General features: G+C 44.5%; 1 protein-coding gene across 1 annotated transcript in view; it reads right to left on the bottom strand.

The window, feature by feature from the left end:
* LOC115093949 overlaps positions 1-16,605 on the bottom strand; it is a 208,450-nt gene that overhangs the window by 113,577 nt on the left and 78,268 nt on the right. The window contains exon 4 of the mRNA XM_029606459.1: positions 10,328-10,465. Within this exon, the coding sequence (XP_029462319.1) occupies positions 10,328-10,465 (138 nt within the window). The remainder of the gene's footprint in view (positions 1-10,327; positions 10,466-16,605) is intronic.

The raw sequence follows: 16,605 nt of genomic DNA, 5'->3' as shown, positions 1-16,605 counted from the left end.
CCTGGGGGAAGTTCCCCCTCGTCCGGGAGTTCGGACTCGTCCGGTGAAACCTCCTGGTCTGATTGATCTGGACTGTCCAGCGGCGGGAGGTCCCGCTCACGATAAGGGCGTGAGGGTCCAGGAACAGGATCCGCAGGAGCCGCCACCGCAGAAACCACAGGAACCGCAGGGCCTGGACGGGAAGCCGTTTGCATCTGTACAAAGGCATGAATCCCCTTAAAGAGATCCACCCAGGAAATTGAAGCAGCCTCTAATCGCTGGGGTACAAGATCCCCCGGATTCCCGATTGGTCGAGACTGCCCGCTAAATCCGGGGTAGCCCCTGGGGAACTGTCAGCAAAGCGTGGCTGAGACTGGTCCTGGCCCGAGGGTCCTACGGCCTCCTCACATTGGGCACATAGGGAGTCTGGCTCTTCCCTGTGCGTGGCTCGAAGCTGGCATGCAGAGCAGAGGCCGAGGGCCTTAATACCGGAGGCAGGTGGCGCCCCCGCTGAAGACGCTGAGGCGTTCTGTTCCATTGAAAAGTATGCACTGAAAGAAAAGCGGCCACTGAAGAGAACAGGCGCACAATAGTAATATGCGGCAGCAATATGCGCTTAGTACAACAGGCGCTTAATAATATGCGGCAGCAATATGCGCTCAATACAACAGGTGCTCAATAAGAAGCGGCAGCAATATGCGCTCAATACAACAGGCACTTAACAATAGCAATATGCGGCAGCTATATACGCTTAATAGAACAGGCGCTTAAGAATAATATGCAGCAGCAATATAGCCAATAAGCGCGCAGCCCTATGCGGCTAACAATATACGCTCAATGATATGCAGTATGCTCTCAGCACTATGCGGTTAACAATACATGCTCAATGGCATTCAATATGCTCAGCAATATGCGCTCAATGGCATTCAATAGGCTCTCAGCAATAAGCGGTTAGCAATACACGCTCAATGGCATTCAATAGGCTCTCAGCAATAAGCGGTTAGCAATACACGCTCAATGGCATTCAATAGGCTCTCAGCAATATGCGCTCAATGGCATTCAATAGGCTCTCAGCAATAAGCGGTTAGCAATACACGCTCAATGGCATTCAATAGGCTCTCAGCAATATGCGCTCAATGGCAATCAATAGGCTCTCAGCAATAAGCGGTTAGCAATACACGCTCAATGGCATTCAATATGCTCTCAGCAATAGGCTATTAGCAATACACGCTCAGTGGTATGCAATATGCTCTCAGTAATAAGGCAATATACGCACAATGAGGAATATAATATGCACTTAGTCATAGAGCTGCGCCTATTATGGGTGCTCAATACCTGAACAAGGCCCACAAAATGGCGCCCTCCACGGCGTGCCACGCCGCCGATCCTCTGTTCCTCGGAGACCAGAAATAAGAGATGTACGCCTTACCTGATCCTCGGCGCTTCCCGGCTGGAACCCGGGCGGTCTCCGGCTGCGGGGGGAGAGGCAAGTACCTTCACCGCCGCGTTTGAGGATATGCACCCGCTGCCTCGTCCACGCCGGGACCGAGGCGCCTCGTATGCTTCACCCGAACCTCGCCCGGGGGCTATGTCCCTGCCGCGATTCGGCCACCGGACCAAGGATTTAAACCTCCGGGGGACCACGGAAACCACCCCGGGAAACTCTACTGGGGGAGGGACCTTAGGGTATCACCGCAGGAGTGCGGGGCTCGATGTTGTAGAAGTTGTAGTTGAAAGAAAGTAGAATGTAGAAAATAGAAAGTAGATTTGGAAAACACGCTCTGCGAGCGTGCAGGCTCTCCAAACTGCTTTGGAGATGGAAATTACTAAGTTGCTACGCTTCCTGTGGGGGTATATATACACCCGTGCTGACGTCAGATCCGTCTCCAACTGCTAGCACGCGGATACTATACCCATTCGTTCTGAGTCCATCTGGCTACACGCCAGGAAATGGACATTTCCTATGACTACTACAGAATAAAAGCTCAAGCTGGCCAAACTGGTACTACATTCCAGCATTTTGCTCCTTTATGCAGTTAAGTTATGGCATGTTACAGTAGGTTAGATAGATTTGAGATAAAAAGTCTTTGCAAAGGCAACAAAATCTTTTTCTTATAAAAATAAATAGATGAGGAAGAGTATTTGGGAAGGTAAGGGTAAAAAGGTTAGTGCTCAAAAGGTACAAATGGGTTGTGCACTTGGAATGAGACAAGTTAGAGCAGGAGGAAGAACACCACTGAACCTAAAATTAGGAAGTCAAAACGGGTACAGCAAAGAGAAACTGAACATAAGACAATGAAGAAAAAGTGATCAGGACTACAAGTTAGAATAGCCTGGACAACTCCTAGGAATCAGATCATCTAGGTACCTCAAAATTCAGAAAAGCGAACTAGCAGAATTACTTACATGTAACAGATGTTCTTAGAGTACAATCAGGATGGCAGTCTTCACAAGTGGGGAACCCTAGCTAGACTGCCCCAAACAAAAAAAAAAAAGGGGGGGGGGGAGAAAACAAGTGTATAAACTTATCCTATAATACTTATCCTATGAGGGGCAGCCTAGAACAAAAAAAGTGGGCCCTAGGAAGGAACAGAGTTGGGCTCATATTTCAAAACAAATTCCACAGGACAGATTGGCCAAATCTATTGTTGCATCAGTCATCCCTATCCAAATAGTAATGAGATATGAATATGTGGCATAAACTCCATATAATAGCTTTTCAGACCTCCATGGGGACTGACAGTAGGTGAGCCCCTGATGCTGCCATGGCTCAGAGTGAGCCTTGACATGGCCCACCAGATTCAGGCCATGAAATTTGGTAGCCTACTGGATTCAAGTCTGTTTGGCAAAAGCTATCCCTAGTTTGTTGATGTTAAAAGAAACAAAAAGCTGAGTGGACTTTCTATAGGCTTCAGTCTGCTAAAGGTAGAAGGCCAAAGCTCTCCTGCAGTTCAGACTATGCAGAGCCCCTCTAAGTGAGCTCCCCAGCCCAGATTGGAAGTATCCATGGTGGGGTTAATTTAGACTGGAAAAATTAGGAAGGGGAAACTCCTGGTCAGATGGAATTGTCCCACCATCAGAACAGTGAGTCCCTGAGCAGCCATGTGACATGGATGCTGTATCAGATTGAGTGGCCTGCAGCCAGAGAACAGAGGATCCATGCCAAGGGAGTGACATGTACTGTGGATGCCATAAGGCCAACATTCTCGACATGTCCCATTCTGATATCTGCTGATTCATCTAGCTCCTTTCCACTGCACATATCAAGGTGATAGGTAAAAGACTTTCCTTCCACATCAGAGAACTGAGTATCTGGAACAGCTCTGATAAACTCCAACTGAGATAATGAGCTCATATGGGACTTGAGTAGTTGATAATGAACTCTAGTAACTCCAACACCCAGATGGTCTTGAGCATTTATTCTATGGCACTCGCCACACCGTCAAGGTTGCACAAGTACTCTCCCACCATGGCAAGGCATAAGGCACACTATCCAACTTTACGCCTTCATAGTCCTCCCCTACTCAATTTTCCCTGTTTTCGCCCAAGTTATAAAGACCCTATTCTCTATACTGGCTTCACCCACTTTATGTTTTATCCAGAATATGTTCCAAATTATTTCTACCCTGTTCATTGTTTATCCAGGTTATTTCTACCCTGTTCTTTGTAAAACAAGACTTTGTCTCTGTTAATTTTGCTGGTTGTAATGTAAACCGAAGTGATAATTAATCTTGTTAATTGAACCTCGGTATATAAAAGTTATAAATAAATAAATAAGGTGAAGATCTCCCATTACAAATCTAATACTTTGTGACCTGAAAATTGTGACCTGAAAATAGCCTGTCCCCTTTTAGTAAAAAGGGAATTAATGTGCTCAGAGAAACAGAAGTTTCTTTAGGCCTACCTTGATGCCTAGCATCAGAACTCCTCAATTTTGCTGTCAGAGGTTGAACCCATTGCCTTTTTCAAATGGAAAGAATCAAATTATCTGTTCTTGGGATCCCTACTAGCACAAAGGTACAGACAGCTTTCTGATGCAGCTCTGAGGTCTCACTATGTTGATGCCTCGGATGCCAATACATTGGACTTCCAGTGCCCGAAGTGTTTCTCCATGAATTCCAGATGAGACAGTCATCCTTCTGGGGTGTTATATATTTGCAACACCGCTGGACATCATATGTCGTCACCAGACACAGGATACATCATAAAGATCCAAGACAGACATGACCCTGGCACTTAGAAGCCACTAGACACGAATGATTGAAAGAAAAGGAAAGCAAAATTGAACTCTATAATGGTATCAATTGATGCCTGACTGGCACTAAACAGCATATTGACCCAACAAGATAGAATGATAACTTAAGAAAGTGACTGGGAAAGAAAATAATGATCCTGCTTGAAAAAAGCCAAAAAAATGAGACCTAAAGCAGGAGCAGCAAGGAAGCACAACTGGAGACTCCGCGGAAAGAGTCCAAAGGGGTTACACATGGATGAGTGGTATGCTGGCATGTTGAGCATGCTCAGTAAGGTACAGTCAAAATTCTAGAAACTGACAAATTCCGTGTCAGGCTCCAAATGTCATCCACTTGCAAGGATTGCAATCCTGCTTATCCTTTGAGAAATAAAAATACAGGAAAAGCAGCAAAAATATAAAAATGAAACTAGAGAAAAATAAGAAAGTGCTAAACAAAATAAGCAAATTAAAGTTAAAAAAGCAAGAAAACTTTTTTCCTTTGACCCTTAAAAATGTGACTGTTCTCTCTAAATCACTGATTTACAAAATATACTGTAGGAGATGTAAGCCAAAAAAAAATAAAATCAATGAAATGGTTTAAACTCTGCTTTTGTTAAAATATATTGAACACACCATCAAAAAAAAAGAAATAAAAAGAATGAGGATAAGTCTACTCCAATAAGCAAAGAAAACACTTAAGTAGAAAAGTTAGTATTCTGCTTTATTTCTACTGCCAAGTAAATATATGGGCCAGGTTTTATAAAAGGAAGGTCTGCACAGCTGCCAATCAAAAACAATAGACAGTGTATACTGGGTGACAACTCAGGCTGTTACCACAAAGCTTTCATGAACATTGAATGCATTCTTGAGAACAGGGATCAAAAAAACTATTTACTACAACAAACTGTTCATATCAGCTTTTTCATCTACAATTAACACTACATATGCTATTTGTTAACTGATCTGTTGCCTGGCATGAAAATTATATTTCTGTAAAAGCAAACTTGCTTACCATAAATGATGTTATCCAAAGATAGCCGGATACATTAGCCATAATCTGTGGGTAACATCGGGCAACACTGAACAAAGCAGTCTCTCCAAGCTATTAGAGCTTGGAGTTCTGAGCATGTGCTGGAGTTCCTATGAGGGCGTTGCCCAGAGTCTCCTCGGTCAGTTTCCAATAGGACAGTCAGCTATCCAGGGAGGGAGGGCTGGCATCTCATGGCTATTTCATTCTGCTATCTATGGAAGACGCTGTTTAAGGTAAGCAAACTTGCTTTTTTTCTGTCTATAAGCAGGGCTGAATTAGCCATAATCTGTGAGGAGTCCCAAGTTGAGGGCTGCAGTGCAGCATAGATATAGCAACCTGGACTCAGTTATGCAAAGCAGACTAATTAGAAACAATATGCTAGACTGCTTATCCCAACGCACTGTCTGCAAATTCCAAGGCATCTAGACAACTGCGGGAATTGAATTTATGAACAGCAGAGCAGGTCGCTTCTTTACATATGTCCTGAGTACCTCTGAGGTGTGCAATGGAGAAAGCTGTAGCTCACACCTGGTGGGCTCTGATTGGATTGGTGAGATCAAGTGCAGATACTGTGTTGCAGTGTGGTATGCGACTGGTTATCCAATTTAACAGTCCTTTTCGCAATAGGTGTGCCCAATCTGTTTGGATTGTATGAGACATAGTTGAGGTGCTTTCCTGTGGCATGTGCATGAGGCTTTGGGTAGAAAGTTGGGACAGGTATCAATTGGTTCAAGTGAAAAGCGAAAACATTTAGTAGAAATTTCAGATATGTTTGGAAGATGATCTTATGAAAAAATTGCATATAAAGTGGGTAATGAGCCAGAGCTTGCGGTTAGTTTACTCTGCGTGTAGAAGTAATTGCTACTAGAAAGGGAACTTTCCAGGTTAAGCATTTTAGAGATGCAGATTCTAGAGATTCAAAGGGGGCTTTCATAAGCGAGGTGAGAATGATATCATCCCATGGCACTGGTGGTTTTCTGACCAGCAGGCATAGGTTTAAATCCCCTTTATGAATCTGAAGACCAGGGGATGCATGGAAATAGGTTCTCCATTGTCCAGTGAATAATAAGCTGCAGTGGTGCAGAGGTGGACTTGGACTGATGAGGTTACCAACCCAGATTAAGAGATAATGTAGATACAACAGTAAATGTTGAGGTTCCAGGTGAATAGGTTTAAGTTGTGTGACACACACCAATTTGAGTAATATTTCCATTTGAAAGAGTAATTACATTTGTGAACTGTTTCCTTGAGGAAAGGAGGACATGTTGAATTGGGTCCAGTACAGAAAAGTGTGCTAGGCTGAGCGTTCAACATCCATACTGTCAGGTTGCGCATTGGAAGTGTTGGGTGTAACAACGTGCCATCTTCTTGGGTCAGCAAAGCAGGATAGTCTCCTAGTCTCACTGCGGGGTTGATGGAGAGATGTACTAGATAGATAGGCATACGACTGTTGTCTGGGCCATACCAGGGTGAATAAGATCATGTTGGCCCCAGTCTCATATGAATTTCTGAATGGACCTTGCCATGCATACTATTGCAAGGAAAGCCTACACAAGGCCTATGTCCCAGGGTATTAGGAACACATCTAAAGCTTCTTGCAGATCGCTGGATCAAATGGAAGAGAGAAGATTTAGCTTTGTTTTGTTCCATTGCAAAGATCTATCCATGGGTATCCTCACAGCAGGAAGGAGGTGGTCAGCCGTGAACTGAGTCCATGACAATTCATGTGGGCAGAAAATCCTGAACTTGTCTACCATGGTGTAGGCTATGCCAGGTAAGTACATTGCTTATAATATAGATTCGTTCTAGACCACCCAGTGCTATATGTACAGAGTTTCTTGACATAGGGTTCATGATCCGGTGCCTTCTTGTTTGTTGCTACAAAACATTACAACCTGATTGTCCGTTTGGATCATGTGTTTTCCCCAGAGATGGCGGTAGACGGCTGTTAGTGCATAACATCTCTGAGCTCTATTAAGTTGATCTCAGTTGACTTTCCTGAGAAGAACAGATGCTCTGTGTTTTGTACTGTCCAGAGTGGGCTCCCCAATTGACAGTGTACATGGCCATTAACAGTACTACATGATGCAGAAATGGCTGGAGGGGTACCCTGTCTTATAAAACCCTCCAGCTATAAGAACTAGCATATTTGTTTCGTTTTTGGGGTTATGACTACTCTTGTGTGAAGGGGATATAGGAGCTGGTTCCACTGGTTTCTTAGTCACCACTGAAGATAACATATGAGCATGTTAATGGAACCACGTGAATAGTTGGTGCCAGGTGTCCTAAGACTATCAGCACTTGGCAAGCTGTTGTCCAAGTTCGCATTAGTAATGACTTCACAATCTTGTAGACTAGACTAACTTGATACTATGGAGAGAGGAACACACTTGCTTTGGTGGTATCTATTAGCACCCCAATGAACTGAATGTGTGGTGTGGGTTTCAGAACAGGTTTGTTTTTTGTAAGAAGTTGATGAGAAAACCCAGTAACTGAAGGAAATGTATGGTTGTTTGGGCATGCGACTGGAAGATTTCCTTTGAAGGGAGTTACCAGGAGCCAGTTGTCCAGGTATGGAAATATTCCAATTCCTGGATGACAAAGGTAGGCAACTACCATGGATAGGCATTTCATGAAGACTCGGGGGTAGGGCAGACGAGAGTCCAAATGAAAGCCTTTTACTGGTAATGATTGCCCATCTTGAAGCAGAGGTATCGACAAAAAGAACAGCGTATAGGTATGCGTGAATAAGCATCTGAGATCCAGAGCACACATCCAGTCATCGTGCCCAAGGAAGTCATCTTGAATTTCTCTGGATTGTGATAATTGAGATTCCAAAGATCCAAGATGGGTTGAAGACCTCCCGTTTTCTTCGGGTTAAAGAAGTATTGGAAGTAGAACTCTTGATTGTGAAGGGAGAGCAGTATCCCTCGAATTGCATTCTGAAGAAGCTGTTGCACCTCTTGCTTCAGGTATGAGAAATGAGATGGGTTGGTGGGTGGTACAGCAGTATGTGGGATTACCAGCTGATTCAGAAAATTGAGATGGCATCCTGTTGCACTATTTTCAACACCACTGATCTTTGGTTATTTGATTCCAGACTGTCAGGTTCAATTGGATCCTGCCCCCTAAGGGAGAGGTGGACCCTGGTTTGAGACGTCAAAAACTTGATGCCATTTCAGCTGGCTGAAGCAGCTTTTGACAATGTTGCTCACGATGTCAAGCACATGCTTGGGTTGCTTGAGGATGTTGTCAACTGGCTTGAAGAGGTGATACAACCTATATGGCTTACTTGGAGAGTATGGTCTCTTATACGAGAATAAGAGCCTGCCCACAGCACGAGGTTCCGCAGATGTAGACAAGGACTGAACCACTATGGTCTGCACCTTTATTTGGGAAACTATTTCCCTTAGCTTTTCCTCAAAAAAGGTTTTCACCTAGATACAGGATGTCCACAAAAAGTTAGTGGACTGTCTGATGACGCTGGTCCTGAACCATGCCATCTGGCAAGCTCCTATAGAGGCAATGGATATTTGTGCAGTTGTATTGACTCAGACATAGTGTAGGTGCCCGATGGCTTCCTTCCATGTCATACAGAGGGGGATATGGGTTATTTGTTCCCCAGTGTCTGACCGGATAAAGTATTTAAGGTTTTGGACACATTCGTAAACAATGTACCATATAGAATTGGTACTGAATAATTCTTGCTGTCAGCATGATACCCTGAAAAACCTTTCCCCAAAGTCATCCAGAATCCAATGGTCTTTACCCAGAGTTTTGGGAAGGAGCCTGGTTCTCTTTGCCTTTTTCATTGCGTATTCTATTACGACAAAATAATGTCATAACTACACTACTCCATATGCCAATGATATTTTCATTCAAAATATCAGATCCAATTTCCAGACTACAGTTGATTCCGAATAAGGAGTATCCCACATCTTCATGAGTACCATGGTCCAATACCACATAAGCAGGCAATGCTGATGGCTCTGCTAGAATGTCCAGTATTTTGAGTATGCCCATGACTACTCTTCCAGGGGTCTAGGTCCTTCCAAACCTCTACCTTAAGTGCTGCTCCAACCTTCTCCATGAACCATGAATAGTGGAGAAGTGTGGTCAGGCAGTTCCAGAAGTGTGAGATTTTTCTCACAATTTCCTGTCGAGTAGTAGCACAGAAAAGTGCTGCTTTGAGTTGCATGAAGCAAGAAAAATTGAGAGAAAAATCTTTCAGAGACACAAGATAACCACAAAACGTATAAAAACCAGCGTGAAGAGACTCTGGGAGAACTCCCGCACATGTTCAGCAGAGCTCAAAGTTCTAGAAGCTTGGAAAGATAGTTCTGTTCAGTGCCGCCAGACATCACCCACAGATCATAGCTAATTCAGCCCTGCTTAAATCAACAGAAAAAAGTAGCTCCTGACAAAAATTAACTACAATATGAAAGCTTTTACTATAAGCCAAGGAGAAAACACTATAAAAATGATTATAGCTGCTAGCATCAAAAGATGCCTCAACAGGTACCATCTGCACATCAAAATATTTTGCTAACATATACCAAGGTCTATAATTCTACAAAATTCTGAACTATGCTAAAAATGACCACCACTAACAGCTGAATATTCTGCTGAGCCAGCCTGAATATCTATGTAGCATGAGCAAAAAAAAAAAAGCCAGTGACAATATCTCCTGATTCTGGATATTCAATTATTTGCGTGGCTCAGAAAATCTGCAAAAATGGAAAACTGCAGAACAATTGGTGTGCTGGCTTCTGAGCATACAAATGAGGGAACAAACTGTAAACTAAGTTGGTGCTGACAGATTATCACAGAAAATGGAAAGAAAACAGCTTAGGGCGAGAAGATAGCATTACTGTACCACTGAGTCTGTGAACCTAATACTCAAATTTAAAATTGCGTTTGAGGCTAAGCAAGAGAAGATATCAAAAACTAACATTTATTTCTCCTCAGAAATGAAGCAAAAATCTGAAGATCTAAGAATCCGTTAACTGATAAATTTAAGAAAATTCAAGCACTGCTGCCTTGAATGTGCTTTAACGTCTACAGATATTATCAAAATCACTTACCAAAAAAATGATTGCCAGGCAATGCTGCCAACAGCAACTGTAGAACCATTGCAGTGCATTAACGTGTTCACCTTTTAAAAAACTGCAAATATCAGCATCCTGAATCAGCAGCAAATAAGCATTTACTGAAGAGGATCCCTGAAGATAAAAGAAATTACATTTACTCAAGTGTGCATACGAATATTGAACTACATTAAAAAGTGAATTATTCTATTAAAGTTACATAATGCTACCAATACCATCCTCTCCGGCCTCCCCCAGAAACACTTCATGAGGTTTCCACAAATTCTGTGTAACAGTATCAGTAAGCAACATTTTTTGATAGCATTCAAAGAAGCAGGTATGTTAGAATGCCAGGTTATCTTCCTTTATGTGCCTCTGCTGCTTTTTGGCTGTAGAATAATGTACCAGCTTGCCAGTACAAGAAGCAGCAGCAGAGAAGATAGAACAGATTCATCAGGGCATTAGTATCACAAAATGTTTTCACATGCCAGGGACTGCCAGCCCCTGCTCTATAAGTTACTCTTTACCATGATTCAGTTATAGTGTATAGTTATCTGACTTTTCAAGTCAAGTATATTTTGTTATTCCTGAGTGCTAGCTTAGTTACAAAAACAATAAATAGGTACTCTGATGAAATTTAGATGTCATACACTTTATTCATGAAGATGTGGTCTTACATATGTTAAGGAGCACAGTCTATTACTGTTTCGATCTACAGAGAAGATTACAGAAGTTTGACTTTTCTTTGATCAATTTGGGGAACAATTATATGATGATTAAGAAACAATGACTATATGCAGAATATCTACTACAGTCCAGCATAACCACTGCTGCAATAAAGTCTAACAGGCCTAAAATTAAAATTTTAGGCATACTGCAAAGCTTTTTACCAAATGCGGATAACCAGATGGTTTTAAAATATAAAGTAGGTTTCAACTGAATAAGCACGAAGTTGGCCACAAGTCACATTATAATGCTCCAAACAGGGCCAACCCAGTAGCTAAGTAGAAAGTCCCCAGTTTGGTTTCCAAGTTAGGTCTTCCATTCCCCAGGTCAGCTGGGTAGGAGCAAAAGGCCAGTCAGTGACATTTTTGAAAACAGAGATCAGCCCAGAGTGCCCCTTAGGCCCAGAGCCTAAGGGGCACTCCAGGCCATCATTGGACCATCAGGGGTGTCTTATAAAGATATGGAAGAGTTCCAGGAGCGGGGTTCGGGGTCTATTTTCTATGTAAGGGGAGGGGATGGGAGGACCACATCATTACAGGCTTGCTCAAGTTTTTCAGTACCTTGCATTTTCTTGCAACTGGCTCTTTCCAGAATACAGTGACTGGTACAGACCAGACAGAAGTTTGTTTTTTTTTTATCATTTAAAGTTTTATTAATAATCATCAATAATTAATTTGGCTGAGCCAAACCCACCAAAATCTGTTCTACCAGGTATTGACCTCGGAAATTGCCAGCTAATCCCTGCAAATCGAGTAAGAGATCTTGGAGTTCAAATAGATGAAAATTTAACTATGAAAACTCACATCAGTAAACTAATCAAATCCGGTTTCTACAAGTTGCAAGTCCTGAGCAAACAAACTTCTACTAAATACTGCAGATTTTAGAATGGTATTACAATGGAGAAATTACTTTCCTGATAATTTCATTTTCCTTAGTGTAGACAGATGGACTCAGGACCAATGCTCCTGATAGCAGTTGGAGACAGATCAGATTTCAATCTGACGTCAGTCAGCCCTAGTACATATACCCCTGCAGGATGCCATGCTCTTCGGTATTCTCTTCAAAAAGCAAATGTGGATATATGTGTGACTGAATAACCTGAATAACTTGGTTAACTTGATTAACTTGAACTGGTTGATGTGGTTATAGCTGGAGACAGTCAGTGCACTCAGAGAAACACCGACACCCGGTAGGAATGGGTCTCCTAATTACAGAGAAGCTTGGCTTACCCGCGTTTGTCTTGCTCTCAGGGATTGTCCCCCGAGGTTTCCGTGATTGTTGGCAGCCTTGGGTGGAATGCTGAGTCCATCTGTCTACACTAAGGAAAATGAAATTATCAGGTAAGTAATTTCTCCATTTCCTAGCGTGTAGCAGATGGACTCAGGACCAATGGGATGTACAAAAGTTACTCCCAAACTGGGTGGGAGGCTGCCCGTGGCCCACTTAGTACTGCCCTTACAAATGCTGTGTCCTCCCGAGCCTGAACATCCAGGCGATAGAACCTAGAGAAGGTATGAATGAAGGACCATGTCGCCGCCCGACAGATCTCGGCAGGTGACAGCATCTTGGTTTCCGCCCAGGACACTGCCTGGGCTCTAGAGGAATGGGCCTTGACTTGTAGAGGTGGAGGCTTGCCTGCCTCTACATAGGCTGCCCTGATAATGTCTTGGCCTCACGGGCAACCATAGCCCGCTGGATCAACTTCCCCTTGTTTCTTCCCACTGTGAAGGACGAAGAGGTGGTCCGTCTTTCGTACGGATTCAGACCTACTCCGATATCTGGAAAGGAGTCTGCCGACGTTAAGATAGCGAAGGTGGTGAGATTCTTCAGAGTCCTTATACTCTTCTGGCGATGGTAATGAGATGGTTTGGTTTAGATGGAAGTGAGAAATCACTTTTGGGAGGAAGGAGAGGACCATGCGCAGCTGTATGGATCCCGGTGTGAACCTGAGGAAGGGTACTCGACAGGATAGTGCTTGAAGCACAGAGATGCGACGGGCCGAGCAGACTGCCACTAGGAATGCAGTCTTCAGTGTTAGTAGTCTGAGGGACAGATCGTGGGTGGGTCTGAAGGAGGCTCCTGCTAGGAAGTCTTTGACTAGGTTGAGATTCCATAAAGGTACTGGCCACTTCAGTGGTGGTAGGATCTGTTTGACCCCTTTCAGGAAACAGGAGACATCCGGATGAGAAGCTAGGCTGCCGCCCTCCACCTTGGCTCTGTAGCAGGCCAACATGGCCACCTGCACTTTGATGGAGTTTAGAGATAACCCCTTCTTGTAAGCCACTCTGCAGGAATTCCAGAATTGTGGGAATTTCGACTGTCTGCGGGAGGATTTTGCGGTCTTCACACCAGGCTTTGAATATTCTCCATATTCGTATGTAGGTTAGCAATGTGGAAAACCTGCGTGCTCGGAGCAGAGTGTCAATCACCGCCCCTGAGTATCTGCTCTTCTTCAGGCGTGTCCTCTCAAGGGCCAGACCATAAGAGAAAATAGAGTTGGGTCTTCGTGGAGGATCAGGCCTTGTTGGAGCAGATCCCTGTGAGGAGGTAGAGAGAGGGGACTCCCTGTCAGTAGTCTTCTCATGTTTGCATACCACGGCCTTCTTGGCCAGTCAGGGGCCACTAGAAATACTGGTCCCCTGTGGTGATCTATCTTGTGGATGATTCCGCCCAGTAGCAGCCACAGTGGGAAGGCATATAGCAGGATTTCCTGTGGCCAGGTCTGGACGAGGGCATCGATCCCTTGGGATTGTGGTTCCTGTCTGCGACTGAAGAAGTTGGGAACTTGGGCGTTTGACCGGCTTGCCAGAAGGTCCATGGCTGGTGTTCCCCAGCGGTTTATGATCAACTGGAAGGCTGAGTTCGACAGCCTCCATTCCCCTGGATCTAGACTTTCTATGCTGAGGTAATCCACAGAGACATATTTTCCAGCGATGTGGGCGACAAATTCCTTGCAGGTTTGCTTCCGCCCATGCCATTAGGGGATCTATTTCCAGGGACACCTGTTGGCTTCTGATTCCTCCCTGGCGGTTGATGTAGGCAACTGTTCCGTTGTCTGACATGACTGACCAATTCGCCCTGGAGTTGGTGGATGAACCGTAGGCAGGCTAACCTGACTGCCTGTGCTTCCAGTCGGTTGATGTTCCATCCCGACTCTTCCTTGTCCCATTGCCCCTAGGCGGTCAGTTCCTGGTAGTGGGCTCCTCACCCTCGTAGACTCACATCTGTAGTGAGCAGGATCCAAGTCAGCAAGGATAGTCTTACTCCCTTGCTCAGGTGGTCGTCTTGTAGCCACCATTGTAGCTGGGTTCGAACTTCATCCAGGAGCTGGAGGCGAATGGAGTAATTCTGGGACATTGGGTTCCATCGTGACAGTAGGGAATGCTGCAGGGGTGCTCGGAACTAGTAGTGGTGGTCCAGGATCGCGAAGCGTAGGAAACGCTGATGCTCATGGAGGATCGGAATATGCAGGTAGGCTGACAGATCCAGGGATGTGAGGAATTCTCTCGGCTGTATCATTCTTATGACAGAGTGTAGCGTTTCCAAGCGGAAGCGAGGGACCTTCAGGTGATAGTTGAAGGACTTGAGGTCCAGAATGGTTAGGAACCTACCCTCTTTTCTTGGGAACGATAAAATAGATAGAATAGTGCCTAGTATTTTGTTGTTGCGTGGGTACCGGTGTTATGGCCTTTAAGATGAGCAATTTGATCAGCGTGGTTTCCACTGCCCTCCTCTTGGAGAGGTCGTGGTAGGGAGATTTCACAAATTTGTCCGGAGGAATGTTGTGGAAGTCCTGATAAATATCCCTCTCGAATGATGGTTAGGACCCACTTGTCCAAAGTTCTCTCGACCCATCTTTGGTAGAATAGGGCAAGCCTGCCCCCTATGGCTTCTTCCTGTGGATGGGCCGGCTGATTTTCATTGCGGGGTGCAGCTGGGCCAGAGCCAGCTCCCTTTTGCTGTGCTTATTCCGAAAGGACTGGCCCCTGCCTGCGGGGCAAGATGTTTGATATGTACTTTTGTACGTTTTGAAACGCTGTGATCCCCTGCCCTTAGATGTTCGGGGCGAAGGGCGCTGGCTTCTCTTGTTCTTGTCCTCCCACAGAGAACTCTGGACACTCCCACCCAATTATCTCCCCTCCCTTCCTAGCCACCTTTCCTCTTGTTAGACCAACTCCTCCATAAGGAATGATGTCATCCAAAACTATCATCCCAAGCAAATCCCCCAACCCAGAAAGTAAGCACCAAATTCAACATGCTAAAAAATAGCAACCCCCTAAATATATGAAGATAAACCACCAACATTAAAAGTGACTTGGCAATGTAAACCTATATCGTCCACTGAGCAACACTAATTCCTAGAGAGTCATTAGGTCCTTCAAGCTAAGTTGTTTTGAGAAGAGGATGCTGCAGAAAGAAAACCATTGCACTGTCACTTCAGCCTCTTGCCTCCAGTTGTCACACACTGCCATCTCGACAGGGTCGATCCTCCATGCATTTGTTTCACCTCTCGTGGATCAGAGTCTCCTTGCGTGACAGGCACGCCAGCAACTTTCAGGATCTCAGACACTTCCGTCACTGTGCATACCCTAGACGTAACTCCCTCAATGGTGAAACTAAGTGCAAAGGGAAACAGCCAGAGATAACACAGATTTCGAAAGCAGAGCTCTGAGATGACATCCTTAAAAGCCCTCCTCTTTCAGATGGTAACAAATATTTTAAGACCTCTCATTTATCTGATGACCGTGCCAAGTCAAAGTTCCTTGCTGTCTAGCAGTGAGGAACATTTTCTTTTACTGGGAACTCGTGAAAGCAGGCTATAATGTCTCTGGGCAGAGAACTACAAAGTGCCCCCAAAACACCGTGGTTCTTCTCCAACTGCATTTGCGGAGATACCTTAGCCTGCTCATCCTCAGCCAGCAGAAAATCACAGATACTTTCCACTTTGAAAAAGTCCTCAAATTCAGAACTTTCAGGAAACCCCTTGAAACAGAGGTTGGCTCTTCTCATACGATTCTCCAAATTTTCTAGTCTATCCTGCAGGTCCTCCTGAGATGCTTGAAGTTTATTTGCTTCGTTGAGCTGCATCAGTTTTGCAGCATGATCATCCAGCCTTGTTTCGGCCTCCTTCATGCGCCGCCCCAGCTCCAAAAGATCGTGTTTGAGTTCAGCAACTGAGCCCACGATTTACTCTTTAATCGCAATCAAGTCTCCCCACAAATCCTGGAACCACTGCCAAAATTCAAGCCATGAGGGAGCCTCCCCCATAGTCTCGCCTCCAGGCTGACAGGAAGTGCTGCAGGGTCCGAGCCTTCCGATCCGCTCGTCGACATTCCAGGATAAGACCTAATGAGTAGAAAGAACAGGTACTGGAGCAGATTCTTGAGATTACAGCTGAAAGGGTCTAGAGCTGGGGTTCTCAACCCAATCCTTGGGCCACACCTACCAGTCATGTTTTCAGGATATTCATAATGATTATGCATGAAATAGATTTGCATATCCTTCATGGATAAAAACAAATGCCAAACTGGTGAAGAGATTAGTGTGCT

This window comes from Rhinatrema bivittatum, chromosome 1 (assembly GCF_901001135.1).
Source record: "Rhinatrema bivittatum chromosome 1, aRhiBiv1.1, whole genome shotgun sequence".
In the NCBI taxonomy this organism is placed as follows: Eukaryota; Metazoa; Chordata; class Amphibia; order Gymnophiona; family Rhinatrematidae; genus Rhinatrema; species Rhinatrema bivittatum.
This window is presented reverse-complemented; position numbering and strand designations above follow the sequence as displayed.